We start from the raw sequence: 19056 nt of genomic DNA, 5'->3' as shown, positions 1-19056 counted from the left end.
TTAGCAGCTTTTAAGCAAATGGTATTACAACACAGAACTTAGAAAATAATCTTTCTCCCCACAATGATAATGAAAAGGGCATGGTATTAGTTCTTCCAGAAAGGCATTTGTAGTAGCACTCTGAATTGTTTCTGTTTGCATTATGACAGACTGAACTAGAAAGATTTATGCTGTTCACCTGGAAGTTGCATAGCATCACACCTTCATCTTGTTCTTGATGGATTATGCCACACATAAATAGGCTGTGTGTACTGGCTCTTAGACACATTTTTCCTTAGCAGCCATGAAAACTTGTCAAATGTCACCTGAGTCTATAGGATGGTGTAATTCCCACTGAAGCTAATAAAAAAAGAGCTTTGCAGAGCAGCCCTAGATTCAAGGTACCTCTGTGTTATATGTATTTAGCGTCTTTTACTCTCCCAAAAGGGAGAGTTAGGCTTAGGCTTTTCATTCTATGGTTGCTAGTAAAAAGATCAGCTGTAGAGGAATACATGATAATACAGTGTGTGATTAGCAAAAGGCAAAGCTCCTAAGATGAAGATTGATACTACTGATCTAATAGTAGCCAGTTTTGTGCCATAACTAAGATGAAGTAGCAGCAGTTAGTACTACAAGTTGCTACTTTTTCATCCATTAAGTGGTGTGGATCTTTTTCTTGCCGCTATAAGTAAGACAAAATTGTATGTACCATAGAAGAAAATGTCAGTTGCCACAGTGAATTGTTTTGGTGGTCTTTTTTACTGAGGAAATCTGTCTAAGGATGTACGTGAATGAATTCTATGAAGTTCACCGACCACTTTTCTGATGAATATGCAGCTGAAATCCATAACATCCATTGGCATTGTTAACACTGCAGATTCAACTGTCTTTAACATGATTTTGCTGTTAATTTCTGTCTATGTGTGTGCACATTCATCATGACTTTTATTTTCATTGTTCAGGTTATATTCTTACTGTTGGCCTGCCAGAGGGTTGTGCTCATTGGCTTTCATTTTCAGGAGTCTGCACAAATTTGACTCAAATATGCCAAAATTGTCTCTGTTGCTACTTTGAGTTTTAAGCGTGCATTAAAAATTCTAAGTTAATTATTACATAATTACCGTGTTCAAATTGAATCCATGTGAAACCACTAATGGTCTCATAGTTTCTATTCAAAATGATGGCATGGCACTACTTACTCTTATTTCAGCCTGGCTGTGTGACCTTGTTGGATCATGTTGGTAAACTTTGCTTGGTTCTGGCAGCTTTTTGTTAGAATTGGTGCCCGCATTTGGGAGCTCCAAATTCTGCATCTTGGAACAAAGCAAACTGTGTAGGCATGTGAATTAATTTGGTCTCTGCACCCTGAATCCTGACTTACCAACTTTTATAAAGGCCTGCGTGTTTTATGCTGAGGAATTGGTAGACTGCTAGAGAAAGTGAGGAAACGAGTGGGCTCTTGAGAAATGATAGCTAATTCAAGAACTAGAAACTCCTTGAATAATGTTATAAGTAAAAGAGACTTTAAAGAATGTGTTATCACCAGACTGATTATATTTTAGTGCAGTCACTGACCTTACAATGCAATTCATGTTTGTCTGATGGTCGTTATCTGTGTTAAATTAAAGCAGTTATAGGGAAGCATTCATGTGACCTTTATTAGGATTGTTTTCTCACTATACAGCTGTTTGAAAATGGAAATAATGTGATTATTATAATCTGTAAGTGTTTTCTAAGTGGATCTCTTTAATTGCTGTTTTTAATTTCTTTTACTAGAACCACCTAGGGTTGTCATTTCACCTAAGAATCAGACTTTTACAGAAGGCTCTGAAGTGTCTATCAGGTGTTCTGCAACAGGTTATCCAAAGCCAACAGTAGTATGGACACACAATGATATGTTTATTATTGGTTCAAGCAGGTAGGGATTATAGCTTTCTCTATTTATTTTTATTTTTTTCCTATGTGAGAGAGAAGTTTTGAAGAATGCCAAAATATTCTGACTATTTCTTCCACAGGAGTCTGTCAGTTTTGGAAATAGTACCTCAACCTTCACTTTTATAACTCTTTAATTTCAATTTCCTCGTGTCTAAAATAGAAATACTTTAGTTCTCTTCTTTAGAAGGCTTTTTACAAGATTAATTTAAATGCTTTTCACAAAATGCATTGATATTCTCTGATAGATGTAATAATACTAATATTGTTGCTTATCATGAGAAAAAAACAGCAATACTTGTTTATAAACCATCTGGTCATGCTGCTGCTGTTGCTGCTTGGAGTGTGGATGTAACCGTTACTCTCTCTTGTTTAATTAATCATTTTGCTTGGTCGCCTGTGTGTTCCCAGGTATAGATTGACCCCAGAAGGCACCTTAATCATAAGAAAGGCAAATCCAAAAGATGCAGGAATTTATGGTTGCTTGGCAAGTAACTCAGCTGGGACAGAGAAACAGACATCTACCCTTACATACATCGGTAAGTAAAAGAAACAATGTAGTGAAATTAAAAAAAGCAAACTCATACATCATCAGGGAGGAACTGTTAAAATTAGTAGAACCATGCAGAACATACTGGTAGAAATTTAAAAAAACTCAGAAAAGATGTTGAACAGCTCACAAACGTCCCTTTTGTTTTCTGTTCAGATCTTAGTAGCATTGTTAGGTGATACTTGGGGCATAATGTTTCTTCTTACGCTGTTTTTAAGAAAAAAAGAAAACCCTAAAATTGGGTATTAAAGTGGGGTGGGCTTGCAAACATGAGTAGGTCTTTGGAGAAGGAATCATGTTTCTGTAAATTCCTGTAGTGGGCTTAGCACTGTGGAGTCCTAGTCCAAATTGTGTACTGTAAACACTACATTATTATATTAATAGCAGACTACTAAAATTCTTGATGACCAATATCTGGCTGGAGCGGGAGAGAGAATGAATCTTTTTACTTCCTACATGATCAAATTCTTCCAATTCTTTCCTTAAATTCTCGTATATTCTACATATGGTCCAGGTGCTCTGGGCATTCCAGAATCTACTTTTTCCATTTCCCAATGTTTGTCACCTTACATGATTTTTAAGGCTTTCTGACTTTTAATGCAAATATTGTTCCATATAACAAGATAAAATTAGAGTGTTTCATGGTTTATGTCTTAAAAATGGTATATGCTTTGGATGAGGAACTCATTTTTTCCATATTGTTTCTTTTCAGAGGGCCCAACATTGACCATAATTCAAAGTGAAATTCTGGTTGCTCTTGGAGACACAACTATTATGGAGTGTAAAACAACTGGAATCCCACATCCCCAAGTTAAATGGTTTAAAGGTGCACTTACTACTTTGGTTTGTTTACTTTAGCAGTAATATTTAGAACAGTGAACCTGAAGTGACTTCATTTTCTCAAAAGCTCAAATTCCTTTGCAATGCCTAGGGAATTTTATTTGTTCCTTCTTCTGAATCTGAGTTATCTGCTACAGTTTCTTAAGTAGTGAGGCAGGATATTGGGCATCACAACTGCAGGAGTTTTCACAGAGTTAAATGGGAGTTAGAGAATTCCATGTCTCAAGACTCAACGTTTATTCTCAGAAAAAGCAGTTGGCACCTGTGTGTGGTTGTAGAAGCCACCTGCCCGCTGATTTTCTGGAAAACCAGTAATCTTGTTTGGTAGATATTGCCAACAGATAGCTTATCCAGTCCAATCTTTCATCTATGACAGTGGCTGGAGGGAAGGAAGCACAAACCCCATTCTGGTCTGTTTGCAGATAACCTTCCCTCAAAGGAAGCTACTTCTCAACTCACTGCCGTTAATGGTGGGCTTGTATTTTAAAGCAGGCTTTGATACTCATCCCGAAGCATACACGTGGGCCAATTCTGACTATTACACATCAGTATTTTGTATTTGCGGAGTTCCCAACTTGGTACAGAGCTGGCAGATAAGTGGCCATCACATGTAGTCTCTAACTTGGGAAGGAGAAATACAGCCTGGCACACTGTCCTAATAAGTGTGGACTTAAGGACTGGTGGGAGATGTGGTGGTCGGAGGCCGTCTTGGGCTTAGCGACCATGAAATGATAGAATTCTCGCTTCTTGGTGAAGTAAGGAGGGGGGGCAGCAAAACCGCAACCATGGACTTCCGGAGGGCGGACTTTGGCCTGTTCAGGACGCTGGTTGAGAGAGTCCCTTGGGAGACGGTCCTGAAGGGCAAAGGGGTCCAGGAAGGCTGGACGATCTTCAAGAAGGAAGTCTTAAAGGCGCAGGAGCAGGCTGTCCCTGTACGCCGTAAGAAGAATGGGCGGGGAAGACGACCGGCCTGGCTGAACGGGGAGCTCTTGCTGGGACTCAGGAAAAAAAGGAGAGTTTACCGCTTGTGGAAGAAGGGGCAGGCGACTCAAGAAGAGTACAGGGATCTTGTTAGGTCGTGCAGAGAGGAAATGAGAAAGGCAAAAGCCCAGCTGGAACGCAATCTGGCCGCTGTCGTTAAAGACAACAAAAAAAGTTTTTACAAATATATTAATGACAAGAAGAGAGCCAAGGAGAATCTCCATCCTTTATTGGATGCAAGGGGGAACATTGTCACTGAGGATGAGGAAAAGGCTGAGGTACTCAATGCCTTCTTTGCCTCAGTCTTTAACAGGCAGACCAGTTATCCTCAGGGTACTCGGCCCCCCGAGCTGGAAGACGGGGACGGCGAGCAGGATGAACCCCCCGTAATCCAGGAGGAAGCAGTCAATGACCTGCTATGCCACCTGGACACTCACAAGTCTATGGGGCCGGATGGGATCCACCCGAGAGTGCTGAGGGAGCTGGCGGAGGTGCTCGCCAAGCCGCTCTCCATCATTTATCAGCAGTCCTGGTTAACGGGGGAGGTTCCGGAAGACTGGAGGCTTGCCAATGTGACGCCCATCCACAAGAAGGGCCGGAAGGAGGATCCGGGGAACTACAGGCCTGTCAGCCTGACCTCGGTGCCGGGGAAGATTATGGAGCGGCTCATCTTGAGGGCGCTCACAAGGCATGAGCGGGACAACCAGGGGATCCGGCCTAGCCAGCACGGGTTCATGAGAGGCAGGTCCTGCTTGACCAACCTGATCTCCTTCTATGACCAGGTGACCCGCCTAGTGGATGAGGGAAAGGCTGTGGATGTGGTCTACCTGGACTTCAGCAAGGCCTTTGACACCGTCTCCCACAGCATTCTCCTCGAGAAGCTGGCGGCTCACGGCTTAGACAGGTGGACTCTGCGCTGGGTCAAAAACTGGCTGGACGGCCGGGCCCAGAGAGTTGTGGTGAATGGAGTTACATCCAGTTGGCGGCCGGTCACGAGCGGTGTTCCCCAGGGCTCAGTACTGGGGCCGGTCTTGTTCAACATCTTTATTGATGATCTGGATGAGGGGATTGAGCACACCCTCAGTAAGTTTGCAGACGACACCAAGTTGGGCGGGAGTGTTGATCTGCTCGAGGGTAGGAAGGCTCTGCAGAGGGACCTGGACAGGCTGGATGGATGGGCCCAGGCCAACTGTATGAGGTTCAACAAGGCCAAGTGCCGGGTCCTGCACTTTGGCCACAACAACCCCATGCAGCGCTACAGGCTTGGGGAAGAGTGGCTGGAAAGCTGCCTGTCGGAAAAGGACCTGGGGGTGTTGGTCGACAGCCGGCTGAACATGAGCCGGCAGTGTGCCCAGGCGGCCAAGAAGGCCAATGGCATCCTGGCCTGTATCAGAAATAGTGTGGCCAGTAGGAGTAGGGAAGTGATTGTGCCCCTGTACTCGGCACTGGTGAGGCCGCACCTCAAATACTGTGTTCAGTTTTGGGCCCCTCACTACAAGAAGGACGTTGAGGTGCTGGAGCGTGTCCAGAGAAGGGCAACGAGGCTGGTGAGGGGTCTGGAGCACAAGTCTTATGAGGAGCGGCTGAGGGAACTGGGACTGTTCAGCCTGGAGAAAAGGAGGCTGAGGGGAGACCTCATCGCTCTCTACAACTACCTGAAAGGAGGTTGTAGCGAGGTGGGTGTTGGTCTTTTCTCCGAAGTAACAAGCGATAGGACGAGAGGAAATGGCCTCAAGTTGCGGCAGGGGAGGTTTAGATTGGATGTAAGGAAAAATTTCTTTACTGAAAGAGTGGTGAAACATTGGAACAGGCTGCCCAGGGAGGTGGTGGAGTCCCCATCCCTGGAGGTTTTTAAAAGACGTGTAGATGAGGCGCTTAGGGACATGGTTTAGTGGGCCTGGTGGTGTTGGGTTGACGGTTGGACTCGATGATCTTAGAGGTCTTTTCCAACCTCAATGATTCTATGATTCTATGATTCTAATGCTGATCTCTGTCCAAAGCTACTTGGGTTTGTGTTCCCTTTGTGAAACAAATAAATAAAAAGGGATTGTATCTAAGGTAGTAATGGATTTTTCGACTCAGTTGAGTAGAAGTCAGAGTACTCATCTGCTAAATGAATACAGGCATGTTGTGAACTAATCTCAAACTTAGACACTGTTTTGTTGGAATAATTTTGATAAATACCATTATATTTGTTACTTTTTTTTCTGTCTGGACTTAGGTGACTTAGAGTTGAGGGCGTCAGCATTTCTCATTATTGATACTCATCAGGGTCTTTTGAAGATCCAGGAAACACAAGATCTGGATGCTGGTGACTATACCTGTGTGGCTACCAATGATGCAGGGAGAGCTTCTGGAAAGATAACTCTAGATGTTGGCTGTAAGTAGCTTGCAATCTGGACAGTAAACACTCTAATTTCAGTGTTTATGTATCTGGTCAATGGTGCCTTGGTTATCTGAACCTTTCTCACAAATACATGTAAGTTTGTGTGTGTGTGCTGGGAACGCCTTTTTGGTGGTGTTCACTAAGCAGTTTCCTTGTCCTGTTTGGACTCCAACCTCCCTTCGCTCTTACTTCTTTTGAAAAGCATAAAAGTTATGAGGAGGAAGGCAGAAGAGGAGGCACCTGTTCAAACCTCAACCTAACATAGTTCTCAAGTAGAGAATATATGTAAGGTTATTGTAACTTAACACTTCCTCTCCTCTTTTCCTAATTATTCCAAACTGCTTGTGGCCTGACACATCACATCTTTTTAAATGCATGTTCCTGTCAGGCACATACACTTTCTGAAGCAATGAGCAATGCTGTTTGAAGGAGATGAGGAACTTAACAATGCTAACATTTGAGTCTGCACGTTCATCTGATGGGCGTGGCTGTATCTTCATTTTTTTTGACATGTGTAGCCCATTTCTGAGCTCCCCTTTGTAAGTACAGAGCATGCAAGGCTGCTTTTGTAAGGTGTTTCTAGAGTTGGGAATCTGTTGTTAGGAGAATAATTGTGCATAATGGGACATAAATTTAGGTTGTCAATAGTATAAGCAGAATACTAATGTCATGTTGCAACCCCAATTCACTTTCTGTGTACTCTTTGTTTTGTTTTGTTTTTTCCCCAGCTCCCCCAGTTTTCACGCAGGAACCCAGTGATGAATCTGCGGATATTGGCTCAAACATCACGCTGCCATGCTATGTTCAGGGTTACCCAGAACCAAAGGTTAAATGGAGGCGGCTAAATGGTGCTTCCCTTTTCTCAAGACCATTTGCAGTTAGTTCCATCAGTCAACTCAGAACAGGAGCTCTATCTATTAATAGTAGGTAGACTGAACTTTTTTAAAAAAGATTCCAGAAGGAAATGAGACATATGCAATGGATACTATACTAATTTATAAAATTGTTAACTTTGTAAAAAGACTGGATTTTTATCAGAGATTGTGTTTCTGATACTGACTTCATTGCATTTGACATGCAGTTCATTTTCCCATGAGTTTGTGAATTCAGTTGTGTTTGGTCATTGGCTTCACTCTTCTTCATAGAAATTATTACAGCTTTTTTTAAATAAATATGGGTTACGTTCTTTGTTGATACTGAGGAGCCATGGATTTTCATCTTTTGGAGGTTTTTTTGAGAGAAGTGTTTCTAAACTCATTGTTTTAGGCAAGTTCTAACTTTGGTAATAACTAGAAATTCTGCAAGTGGCTTTACGATTTCAGTTACTTGGAGCATTTTGGTCACCTGTACACTAAGTGATGTTATTCTGTTTTCTTAATTAGCTCTTTTATTCCTTTCTAGACATAATCAGGTTGGGTGAAGTAATTCCTTTCTACTGTACGTACAGTGTAGTAACTCGTGTCTTATGTACTACTATGTGGGTGTCTGTTCACATACAGACACACATTGCTGTATGTAGTAAGCAGCATTCCACAGTAAACGCACTACATGATAGCGTATGTATGTGTGGATATGTAGTGTGCTGCCATATATTATTTATGCACCTTAGTGTATACTGTATTAAAGTATATGCAATATATAAAGTGATGAAAAGTGTAATATATATGTATATAATGCTTTTTTTTACTCAGGTGCTCATATAGTCATCGCTTCTGTACTTGGTGACAGATAAAGGGATGATCTGGCTAAAAATGAATATTTGAAACTGAAAGATAAAAGCATAGGGTATCCATGTATTGCAAACTTTTCAATATCACTTCAGATGTTGCGGTCTGATCTCTTTCCCGCCCCCCCCGCTCTAGGTTTGTGGGTCAGTGATGAAGGAACTTATATCTGTGAAGCTGAGAACCAGTTTGGAAGGATTCAGTCACAGCCGGCTACGATCACAGTAACTGGACTGGGTAAGACTGGTTAATGTCAGTGACGACAGTGAAAGGAAAGATTGGCAGCATTTTAATACCTGGAATATACTGGAGGAGGCGATAGTTGGTGGTGTTTGTACAACAAACAGGGTGTCTGTAGGTTATGTACATACATGGTGATGTATCTATATGCTTTTATCTATAGCTACATTTACACATATGTAGTCATCCACACAAACTGAATCAGAAGACATTTGCATGGAATATTATAATTTATTTCAGTGAATTTAGCATGTTAGAACATTACCTTTTCACTGGCTACATTAATTTGAATTGGTTCCATCTACACTTTGTAACACGGACCTTAAAGTAATTTATCCTGTCTTCTGTTTCTTATTCTTAAGAAAATTTATTAAGGACTGAAATATCACCATAATGATGAATGCTAATGATGGGGTTTCTGCCATTTAATTAATCTTAAAAAAAAAAAAAAGGCAGCAATGAACTTGCTTAGGTCAGTGTGTTGACATAACTGGGAAGGAATCTTAGTGATCCAAGTAGACAGTAAATGTCTAGCTTTGACAATAGCTGTGCTATTAAGGAGTTGTTTATTATCTCAGTTGGACAATTGGCAATAAAAGGAACAACAGTGCTATGGAATGTATGCATTTGTGGGAGGATAAGAATGGAGTCCATCTGCCATCAAAGAAAGCATTTGTTAACTTAAAACATGTGGTGGGAATCTGTAAAGCTAGTAGTATTTGATAGGTAAAAACATGTTGTCTATTTAAAAGTGTTATTTAAACCCCATTATTTAGAATTAATTTACAAAGCATGTGCACAGGAGTGCTTTCTGTTGGCTCTTTACAGAGCATGCAGAATTTTCTGCTGGGCTGTTGACCTTTATTCTAATCCCTTAAAATTTTATGCCCAAAGGAAATTACCACTTATTTTTGTCCTCATCAAACCTGCTACTTTTGTTCTTTGGTATTTTGCCCAAGTAAGGAAAAATTATATCAGCTTGGTATCTAGGGGAACATGAGTTTTCAGGGAAGTGCTGGATTGGATCCAATTTCAACTGGACAATGTTTTCCATTTGCTTCCATTTCTCAGTCTTAGGATCATTGTACATGTATTCCTCCAGCTTCCTTTTCACTCCTGTGCTACCCCACACCTTCTTTTGTTTCTTTTTTCTTTTTTTTCCTGCCTGCATCGTTGACATTTCAGATACCAGAACCCCATCTGGTATTTTTTGTCATAAAATTAAGTATGTTGGAACTTTCATGCTGTTTGTTGATGGCTATATTTTTTTTTCCTTTCTATTTAAATCATATCGTTTTCATTGTAGGAAATGTTTCTTGCTCTGTATTTGTATAGTACCTTGCACAAGGAGACCTTTGTCTGAAGCTGCTGCAAGTAGCATTAGTGACAGGACTAATAATAAAAATTGAAATGTAATACTTCACGTGAGTATATAAAAATTCCTAATAATTTCTTCTAATTCTTTCTTTTGTTCAAGTTACACCTCTGATTGGAGTAAGTCCAGCCACAGCCAATGTAATTGAGGGGCAGCAGCTCACTTTGCCATGTGTACTGCTTGCTGGAAACCCTATTCCAGACCGGAGGTGGATTAAAAACAGTATGGTGGTAAGACTGTTTTGTTTCCTGTAAGATTTATTGGCAGAGAAAATCTACAACTGACATTTGAAGCCACGATAGCAACTTGGTTTAATTTACAAAAGTTGATGTACAAATATACTGATAGATTTTATGCTTACAAATAAAGATGCTTCACGAGATTGAACTGGCTCACTGGAAACAAGGATCCAGTGTCACTGAGGTGAATTACAGCAGGCAACCACCACAGCAGGAGCTGCTGCCTCCTCAGGAGAAGCCAGTTGGCGGTATCTGTAAGGCAGTAGCTGCTTCTGAGTTTCTGCAGGCACTGTCATTCAGAGTACAGCCATTCCCCTGAGAAGCAATAGTTTATTACTGTTCAAAGTATGAAAGTGGAAGTGAAGTGTGGCATCCTGACAGTTATGCCTCACTCTGATCACTGCCCACACTAGGAAATTTCTAACTCTGAAAGGGAGATCAGGGAATAGGAGATGGTAGTGAGGGATGTGAAGGCCTAGAAAAGAACTTGGAACCAAAGTATTTGTGAATTGTCCTTTTATCTTCTACTTTACTTACTTTCAAAGCAGTTTTATGCATTCTCTTTAGCTCCTGAATTTCAGCCTTAAGCTCTGAATATAGGAATGCTAGTGGAATATCCCACCAGAATGACAAAAGTGCTGGAATTTAAACCCTGGTAACTGAAAAGCATTTCTTTTTCCCTATTTTTTAAAAAACAAAGATACCAGAAAATTTCTGTAGATTTAGGGGTTTTTTAATATCATGACTTTTAATGTTGCTGATGGGATGAGATAAATGTCAGCATCCCTGTACCTTATACTCCTTTCATAGTGGCGCACTGCTCAGAGCATGAAAGCATGTATGTTTTCTTTCCCACTGGAGAGCATAGCATTGCCAATTTATAACTTCTGCAGACAGAAAGGTGGTGTAGGCACCGCGCCTAGGTTAGTTGTCTGAGTGAAGTTTCATTTCTTTAGTAGTAGCCAAAGTACTGACTTTAACATCCCTGTGAAGCCCTGCTTTTTATCTTGCTTGCTAATTTTTCCCTAAAGCCCTTTCTCCACAGCTGTAATTAAAAAATGATAGCAAATTTTTTTATTTATTGTCACCAAGCAGAACCCTGGCACTACTTGACCCTTCGCTTGCTAGAGTTTTCTGCTGAATTTTTGAATCACTGGGAATCATTGGACTTTTTCTTTAGACTGTAAGTGCAAGTAGCACAGGCTGTAACTTCTGTGAGAAATGCTGGCAGGATTTGTTGAGTTGCTAATTCCGCTGTGTAGTAGTGCTAGTTTCCTGTAATTGTAAGCTTGCAGCAAAAGCTATACTCCAAGGGAAGTGTTGGAGTAAGTTCTATTTGGAGAAGAATGCAGCTTTTTCTAAGCATGGCATGACTGGAACAATTTTGCATCCTAATAACCTTTCTGTAAGGCAAGTCTATGTTGCTGAGCTCATTGATTTTTGTTGTTGTTATAGGGTATATAACTTAAAAAAATACTCTTCTTCTGTGAAATTTGTAATTTTTCTTATTTTTCACAATGGTATGCTTCAGAGCTGATATCTTCTACTTGATGGATATGGCAAGTTAGAAGGTTTTGATAACTGTAAAAAAAAAAAAAAAGGTTCTGTTTGTGGAAGAACAAGTCATTGCACTCTTCAAGAGCTGATCTATGATCAAATTGGGTTACTGGCATAACCAATAAAAAATACAGTAAAATAATTCAGCTAAGTTTGGTTTTGCTTCAGTGAGTGGCAGTTCTATATGTGCTGTGGCAGAGCAGAGTTGCTGTTGCAGATCTTAATCTCACTCCAGCAGTAAATATGAGGTGCTACCAAAATTCTTATTTAAATCAGCTTTTTACAAAAGATGGAAGGTAGGAAAAGCTCTAGTAAAATTCTCCAGGAACATATAATTTTTGAGAATGTGAAATAGTCAAGTAAAGCCACGCTGCATCTCAAAGCAAGTATTATCAACAAGTATTTTCTTCAGTAAAACATTACATCACTCTTTTGGCAGCTGGTTCCCAATCCCTACATGAACGTTCGCAGTGATGGAAGCCTGCACCTTGAAAGAGTTCGGCTGCAGGATGGCGGCGATTATACCTGCATGGCAAGTAATGTCGCTGGGACAAGCAACAAAACTACTACTGTTAACGTGTATGGTAAGGAACACTGTCTTACTGCTTTTGTGCTGAATGGAAGATGAAAGTGCATTTCTTACTAACAGGACCTCTCACCAGAGCTTTTTTGTTACAGTTATACTAATTTCTTAAATTTCCTCTTTTGTAATGATGTTACTTTGTAAAGTATGATGGTGGGAAATTGGATCCACTGCACAGGGAACTGAGTGATTGAGACTATTTTTAAAATAAAACAAAAATAACGCCATTTTGTGATCGTAAAAGATCCTCATTTTTAAACATCTACAGAGGTTGGGCTGTGCAGTCTTCATCTCAAGCTTTATCAACAAAACAGATGCAAGTGGAAGGTTACTGGAAAACCATGAAAAGTGCTGTCTGGGGGTTTCATAACTGATATAAGGAAGCACAACTCATGGGAGAATTAGAATTAAAATAAATTATGAGTTTGGCAAAATGTGTTTGTTTTTTTGTTGGGTTCCCCCCTCCCCGCCTTTTTTTTTTTCTTTAATTAAAACATACCAAAAATTACACTGACAGCAAGTCAAAGTGTTAGCATTGTGGTAACCCATCTGTACTTCAGCTGAAGATACTTGTATTAATGCTGCATGGGGTCACAAGCACTTCATGGTTTACAGCCTGAAATTTTCTCACGTGTTAAGTTTATCATAGGAGATTTATTTTAAGCTTCATTGAAGGTGCTGGAACATCCTTTTATGTTAAGAATAGCTATTATTTTTTTAATACCAGCAAGTACTCAGTGTCTGATAAGGTCTTCCATGTCAACACTAGTTTTTGGAATATTTCAGAGCTTGAGAACAGAAAGGAATATATTTGTATGTTTTTAGAAGGATCTAGTTTTTGGTATTATAGCCTTAAATCTGATCTTCTTTTTTCTGTTGTTAATTCAAAACCAGCTCAGTTAAGTAGGGGAACTGGGGTTCTTGTTATCTCTTGTTACTGGTTTTGTGAAGTGGTCTGGTATTTTTATTCAAGTTCATCTAACAGTCAGTTCCTGCAGAAACCATCACTGCAGTTAGCACAACTTTGTAGCATTTATAACAAATATTAAATAAGCTTGGAGTGTGATCAGTTCTTCACTCTCATATCTGCTCTGTTCAAAATGTTGTCCATCGATGGAAATTGATTCAGCACCAAAAATGCTGAACCCATTCTCACGAAAGGTGCTATATAGGTTGAATCATGTACAGTATCATTTCGGGAAGCCTGGCCTAAAATGTTGTCAGAAGATATTATGACAAAGACTTTCTGAAATGATTGCAATCAGCTATGTGAAATACCTACAGTTAGTTTAAAACTATATGTACTTAATCCAATGATCAACCTATGGCTGACATGCTTTGTTATGAACAGGTATTTATTCTGTCATGAAAGATTGGAAAGTGGAGGAGAAAGTGGCTGGTCATTGTCAATGTTAGGGTTCAGAGAAGAGGCTGAAAATTCCCAAACTCTGCTGTGTGCATGAAGTGGTAATTGAATATAAGGATTTTATTGTAAGAGTTGTGCCATTGTTTGAAATCTGTCTTCTACATGTGTTTAATATTTGCATTTATTTCTAGTTCTGCCTGTTATTCAGCACGGACAGCAGATATTTAGCACCATTGAAGGAATCCCAGTAACATTACCATGCAAAGCAAGTGGAGTTCCTAAGCCATCTATTGTCTGGTCCAAGGTAATTTCTCATCTTTGAGCTGTTCAAGGTGAAAGATGAATTGAACACATCCTTTAGTTGTCATAAAAACTATATGCAAGAAACATGGCCAAAAGCCTCAGTCGTGAGGGACCTGGAAATCTCTATTTATTCATATCTGCTTTTGTTTCTTAGAGCAGTGCTTTCTGGCCATGGTCCAGCCATAGATCAATGTTCTGTTCTTTGGAAGGGCTTTGGTTATTGCTGTGTCTTTGTTTTTAACACTTTAGAAATTGTTCATATTCCTGTTGTAAATTGATAATTTGAGATTAGGCAAACTGCCATAGATTGAAAGTTCATTTTTGTTTTGGAGCCTTGCTTTTAAGATGACTTTTTTCTCTGAGGAAAGTGTGTCTAATAATGGCATTCTGGGGTTAACCATCTGTCACTTTTCAATCATGTCCTTGACAAGATGTTTTGACATCAGAAATCAATGTCCAAATTAACTCAGTTGAAATCTTGAAGATTTTTTTTAAAAATTGGGGTCTGTAAAAAAGTATCAAGTGTTTTTGCTGTTGTTACTGCTTAGACAGTGACACTCAAGGAGTGTGAAAAGTTAGTTGAAGTTAGCTAATTTGTATAGATGGAATTTTGGGGCCAGGCTTCTTAGTTAATTCAAAATATTTTGTCCATCTCAGCCATAAACAATAGAAGCGGTACTGTAATGTAAGTTAAAATATTGCTCAGTTTAGTCAGACTGCCTGCAAATCTTTTGGTCTACAGAACTTCATTAAAGAGCATGGAGCATATTTCACAGTGAAAAATCTGACCCAGTGTTATATCAAAAATACAGCAGTTTTCATATGAATGGATCACGGCAGTGGGGTAAGCTAGGGGGGATGCTACAGGAACTAATATTTTTATATTCCTTTAATAGCTTTATGTTTTCATTAAATTTTATTCTATCTCTGTAAGCTTTAGCTTTTATTGAATTAAATGATTATAATTTGTTTTATTTTAGAAGATCCAGGCACTGTGGACTTCTTTTTTTTTTTTTTCTTCTTCTTTCCACAGAAAGGAGAAGTAATTCTTTCCAGCAGTGTGAAATTTTCTGCAGGGTCTGATGGAAGTCTGTATGTAGTTTCACCAGGCAGTGAAGAGACTGGGGAATACATGTGCACTGCAACAAATGCTGCTGGTTATGCTACACGGAAAGTCCAGCTGACTGTCTATGGTATGTATGAGCTAAAATCAAACATAGTGTCATTGTCTCTCTCCCCTCATTGCATTCTACTTTAGATGGTAAAACCCACTCAGGTGGATTGTGAACTAGGATACCCACAGTGCAAATGGGATTTAAACTAATCTCTGATTAGTGCTTTTGACTTTGTCCTAGATCACTGGATCCACATAGTAGGCAATTTTACAAATGGCTGATACTGGAAGGCCTATCCTTCAGCTGTTTTGATTCTCTTAAAACCTCCTGATACCTGTTACCTTGACTTCATGGACTAGGATCTTGGGCTGATCATAATTTCTTCTTTTATGGAAGTGAATAGGAAGTACCTGTATAGGAATAGAAGCCCCTGCTGATAGAAGAATGAAGACCCATTAATCCCATCGGTCCCAAAGCTTCCTACGATCTCCCAATATTATAAAAATTTGGTTTAGGTGTAGGCTTGCTTTGCAAGGCTTTTATGGCTTGTAGGTATTGGTGCTGTAGCGTAACATAGTTCAGGTATTGGTTGCAAACTACCTATGCAATACAGAGCTCAGCATATGCATGAACTACATATATCTGTTGCTATCCAGCTTTTTGGGTAGATAATGTAGTCTTGCTGGTATTTGTGGTATTGCATGTAGGCATCAGCCAGTGTCTGAGGTACAGGCACTGTACATCAGCATTACAGTGATTTATGTCTGTTGCAGACATGTCATTAAAAATAGGATTGTAATGTTATATACCTGATTAAAAAATACATGTTTAATCTGAAGTAAAATTATATGGTGTTACATTTGTACAAATACGTATATTCATTGCAGCTTCTTAACATGTTCCATGTTATAGTGAAACCTAGAGTATCCAGGCCTGGAGACCAGCAAGGAAATGCATATGATAAACCCATAGAGATCTCAGTAATTGCAGGGGAAGATGTCACACTTCCATGTGAAGTAAAGAGCTTGCCACCCCCCATAATTACCTGGGCCAAAGAAATGCAGCTCATATCTCCATTCTCTCCAAGGTAACAATGTTTGATGAAAACAAAAGTGAAATTGCGTCTAAGCTTTCAAGATTTTGGAAGGGTATATAATTTCTAATTGCCACAGGATCAATCAGAAGGTATTAAGTTGTCCTGCATGAGGACCCTGTTTTACTAGGTCTTGAAACTCTCTTTCGCAAACCAAACGTATGTCTCTTTCCGAAGGATACTAAGACCATGCATCATTGTACAGCTTCCATTCCAGTGCGTGTTTATACACAGTCTCAGGAGGCCACGACGAAACAGATCCTATTATATTTGTACTGTGGTGGTGCCCAGAGACCCCCATAATCTGTGCCTGATTATAAATGCTTAAAAACTGTTTTTCTTTTCTTAAGCACTTCATATTTATGCTCAGGGGAGCATTGTCTGTTATTCATATGAAGTCTGGGCTGCCAGCAGAATACAGATGATGATAAATGTTTGGGAGTGCTTACAAGGGCTGATTGCTTGCTGTGTTTTGGATCCAAAAACTCTCCAGATATTCTTGAACATGTGAAAACATAGCTAACTGCTCATAAAAATCTTGAGTTGACAGCCTTAGAGAATGAAGAGTTGGGGACTGTCTTGTATACAGCATGGGCCACAATGTTGGAGTTTTTCCTTATTATTTTAGTATGGTACAAAGTAAGAGAGGAAACGAGTAGGTGATTATTCTCTGTATGTTCTCAGTTGAAGTGCCAGGTACTGTCACAGGGCATGCTTGTGCTTTCTAGTCTTCAAGATACCTCAGAAGGGGTGAAGCCTACAGCTGTATTCATAAACCAGGAAATAGTAATGCTGGCCAAATGCACACCGTAGCGATTGCTGTGCCCGTTGTCTAGTGTCTCTCACTGATCCAAGTGGAAGGAATCAGCCAGTGTCTGAGCTGAAGTAAGGAATCGTACAGACCTGAAGGCTCTTTCCCTTTTGGCCATATCTGCACCTCAAAGCCACCCATTCCAGCGAGTCTGCAACAATCCCAGCAACTAATAGCTGCTGGGCCAGCATATTTGGTGAAGGAGGCTTGTGCAGAGAGAGTTGGTTTGTTGTTAGTAATCTGTGTGGAATTTTCTGCTGTGTCCTGTGACCACGTTGCATGCACTAATGAATCCGCATTCTTGGTCCCTCACTTGTCCTCATTTTACCTCAGGAGACATTGATAAATTAGGCTACTTGCTCATGGCTGTTGTGGAGAAATCCAAGTTGTCCAGAGTAGCATAAGTCCAGCTCAGCTCATTCCATAAAATTGTTTACAGATGTCAGCAAAAGTTAAAGAATTAGTCCAAACAAAATTGTTTGAGACCACCCAAAGAAGATGTTAGAAATGTGACCAGTAAACAAAAGAAGAGTGAAATCAGAAATGAAGGAACTTTTATCAGAAAACAAAAGTAATTAGTGGACAAAATAATAGAAGATAAGTTGCCCCAGCAATCTATCTTTTGGGGTTATTTAAAAAAAAAAAAAAAAAAAGGTTTGGAAAGATACGGGCAGCGGAGGAGGAATCATAATACTAGACAGATTTGGGTGGCCTGGAGGAGATACAATTAACTTTCTTTCCATTCATCTCTCCGGGCCATTGCAATCCCAAAATTCACCATTTATGCCCATATGATAGCATTGTCCTAATTATGCAGTGCCAGAGAAAGGAAGACAGATGATACCACCAATTCCCACTAACTGCCTAAATTCTGTATATAACCCTGAATTCTAGACATGAATTTCTTCTTGTTGATTCTTAGCTGTCATTTTTTCTTCACTCCTTATTTATTTTCCCTGTCTCTATTACTTTTGACTTCTACATAAGAAAATTTTGGCTTAGCTGGCCAAGGTATCTAGTAATCTTACAGCCCTGTGACCAGAACTGTAGTAAAAATTAATGTTATGTAGTTAACTATTTACTGATGAATAATGAAAATTTCTATAAACACCAGAATGGGCAGTTTTGAATCAGAATACTCTTCAAAATCCCCTCTTCCATCTTGAATCAACGTAACATCTTTTTTTTGCCAGTATGAAGTAGTATCAAAAGTTGTTTAACTTTCTGACCCTGCTGACCTGGGCTGAGCAAAAATTTTTGACAGGAGGTTGAAGAGTTCCATTTCTCTACCTGTTGATTTTTGGTTGGGTTTGGGTTTTTTTTAATTTCTAGAAACAAGACAGATTTTAATATGTCCTGTAAGTAGCTAGAACCAAATTTTTTAATTTGGCTCTTATATTTTAGTTATTTGCTGTGTATTCTGAATGTAGTGGCTCAGTAAAGGGTTAGAAAAAATGAGTAAGTGTAAGTCATAGTTCATTAATATGACATAGCTCAGTGTGCCCTGTAGAATGGTGTTATTTTAGCTCATAGCAATCATTAGCAATGTGTAAGTAGCGGTCATTCACCTTACACTGTATAAACATGTATTGAACCTGCTTCTTATTTTTCCAGACACACTTTCCTACCCTCAGGGTCAATGAAGATCAGTGAGACACAAGTTTCAGACAGTGGAATGTATATCTGTGTAGCCACAAATATTGCTGGGAATGTGACTCAGTCAGTGAATCTAAGTGTACATGGTAAGTTTTAACTTAAAGGATAATCATCTGCAAGTTTCCACATGGAATTTAGCATCATGCAGAGCTTTTCAGACGTTTTTCCTTATATGCATTAAATACTAATGACCTATATTCTTTCAGGTCATATTATCTTCATATGCAGGTTGTTGTTATTGATTATGTGGAAGGGAAATATTGTATACACACGCATATGTATACATATATACACACACCCACCCCTTCCTTTAATGTTCCTTAGAC

The 19056-nt window shown here is 39.6% G+C and overlaps 1 protein-coding gene across 1 annotated transcript in view; it reads left to right on the top strand.

Moving 5' to 3' along the window:
* Nucleotides 1-19056, top strand: part of HMCN1 (hemicentin 1) — a 209103-nt gene that overhangs the window by 83257 nt on the left and 106790 nt on the right. Inside the window, exons 12-23 of the mRNA XM_076339558.1 lie at nucleotides 1756-1897; nucleotides 2323-2450; nucleotides 3174-3287; nucleotides 6504-6662; nucleotides 7397-7591; nucleotides 8531-8629; nucleotides 10110-10237; nucleotides 12243-12387; nucleotides 13944-14056; nucleotides 15089-15248; nucleotides 16083-16257; nucleotides 18689-18816. Coding sequence (XP_076195673.1) covers nucleotides 1756-1897; nucleotides 2323-2450; nucleotides 3174-3287; nucleotides 6504-6662; nucleotides 7397-7591; nucleotides 8531-8629; nucleotides 10110-10237; nucleotides 12243-12387; nucleotides 13944-14056; nucleotides 15089-15248; nucleotides 16083-16257; nucleotides 18689-18816 — 1686 coding nt within the window. The remainder of the gene's footprint in view (nucleotides 1-1755; nucleotides 1898-2322; nucleotides 2451-3173; nucleotides 3288-6503; nucleotides 6663-7396; nucleotides 7592-8530; nucleotides 8630-10109; nucleotides 10238-12242; nucleotides 12388-13943; nucleotides 14057-15088; nucleotides 15249-16082; nucleotides 16258-18688; nucleotides 18817-19056) is intronic.

This window comes from Aptenodytes patagonicus, chromosome 5, assembly GCF_965638725.1.
Source record: "Aptenodytes patagonicus chromosome 5, bAptPat1.pri.cur, whole genome shotgun sequence".
In the NCBI taxonomy this organism is placed as follows: domain Eukaryota; kingdom Metazoa; phylum Chordata; class Aves; order Sphenisciformes; family Spheniscidae; genus Aptenodytes; species Aptenodytes patagonicus.
The sequence above is the reverse complement of the archived record's forward strand: the minus strand, read 5'-3'. Positions and strand labels throughout refer to the sequence as shown.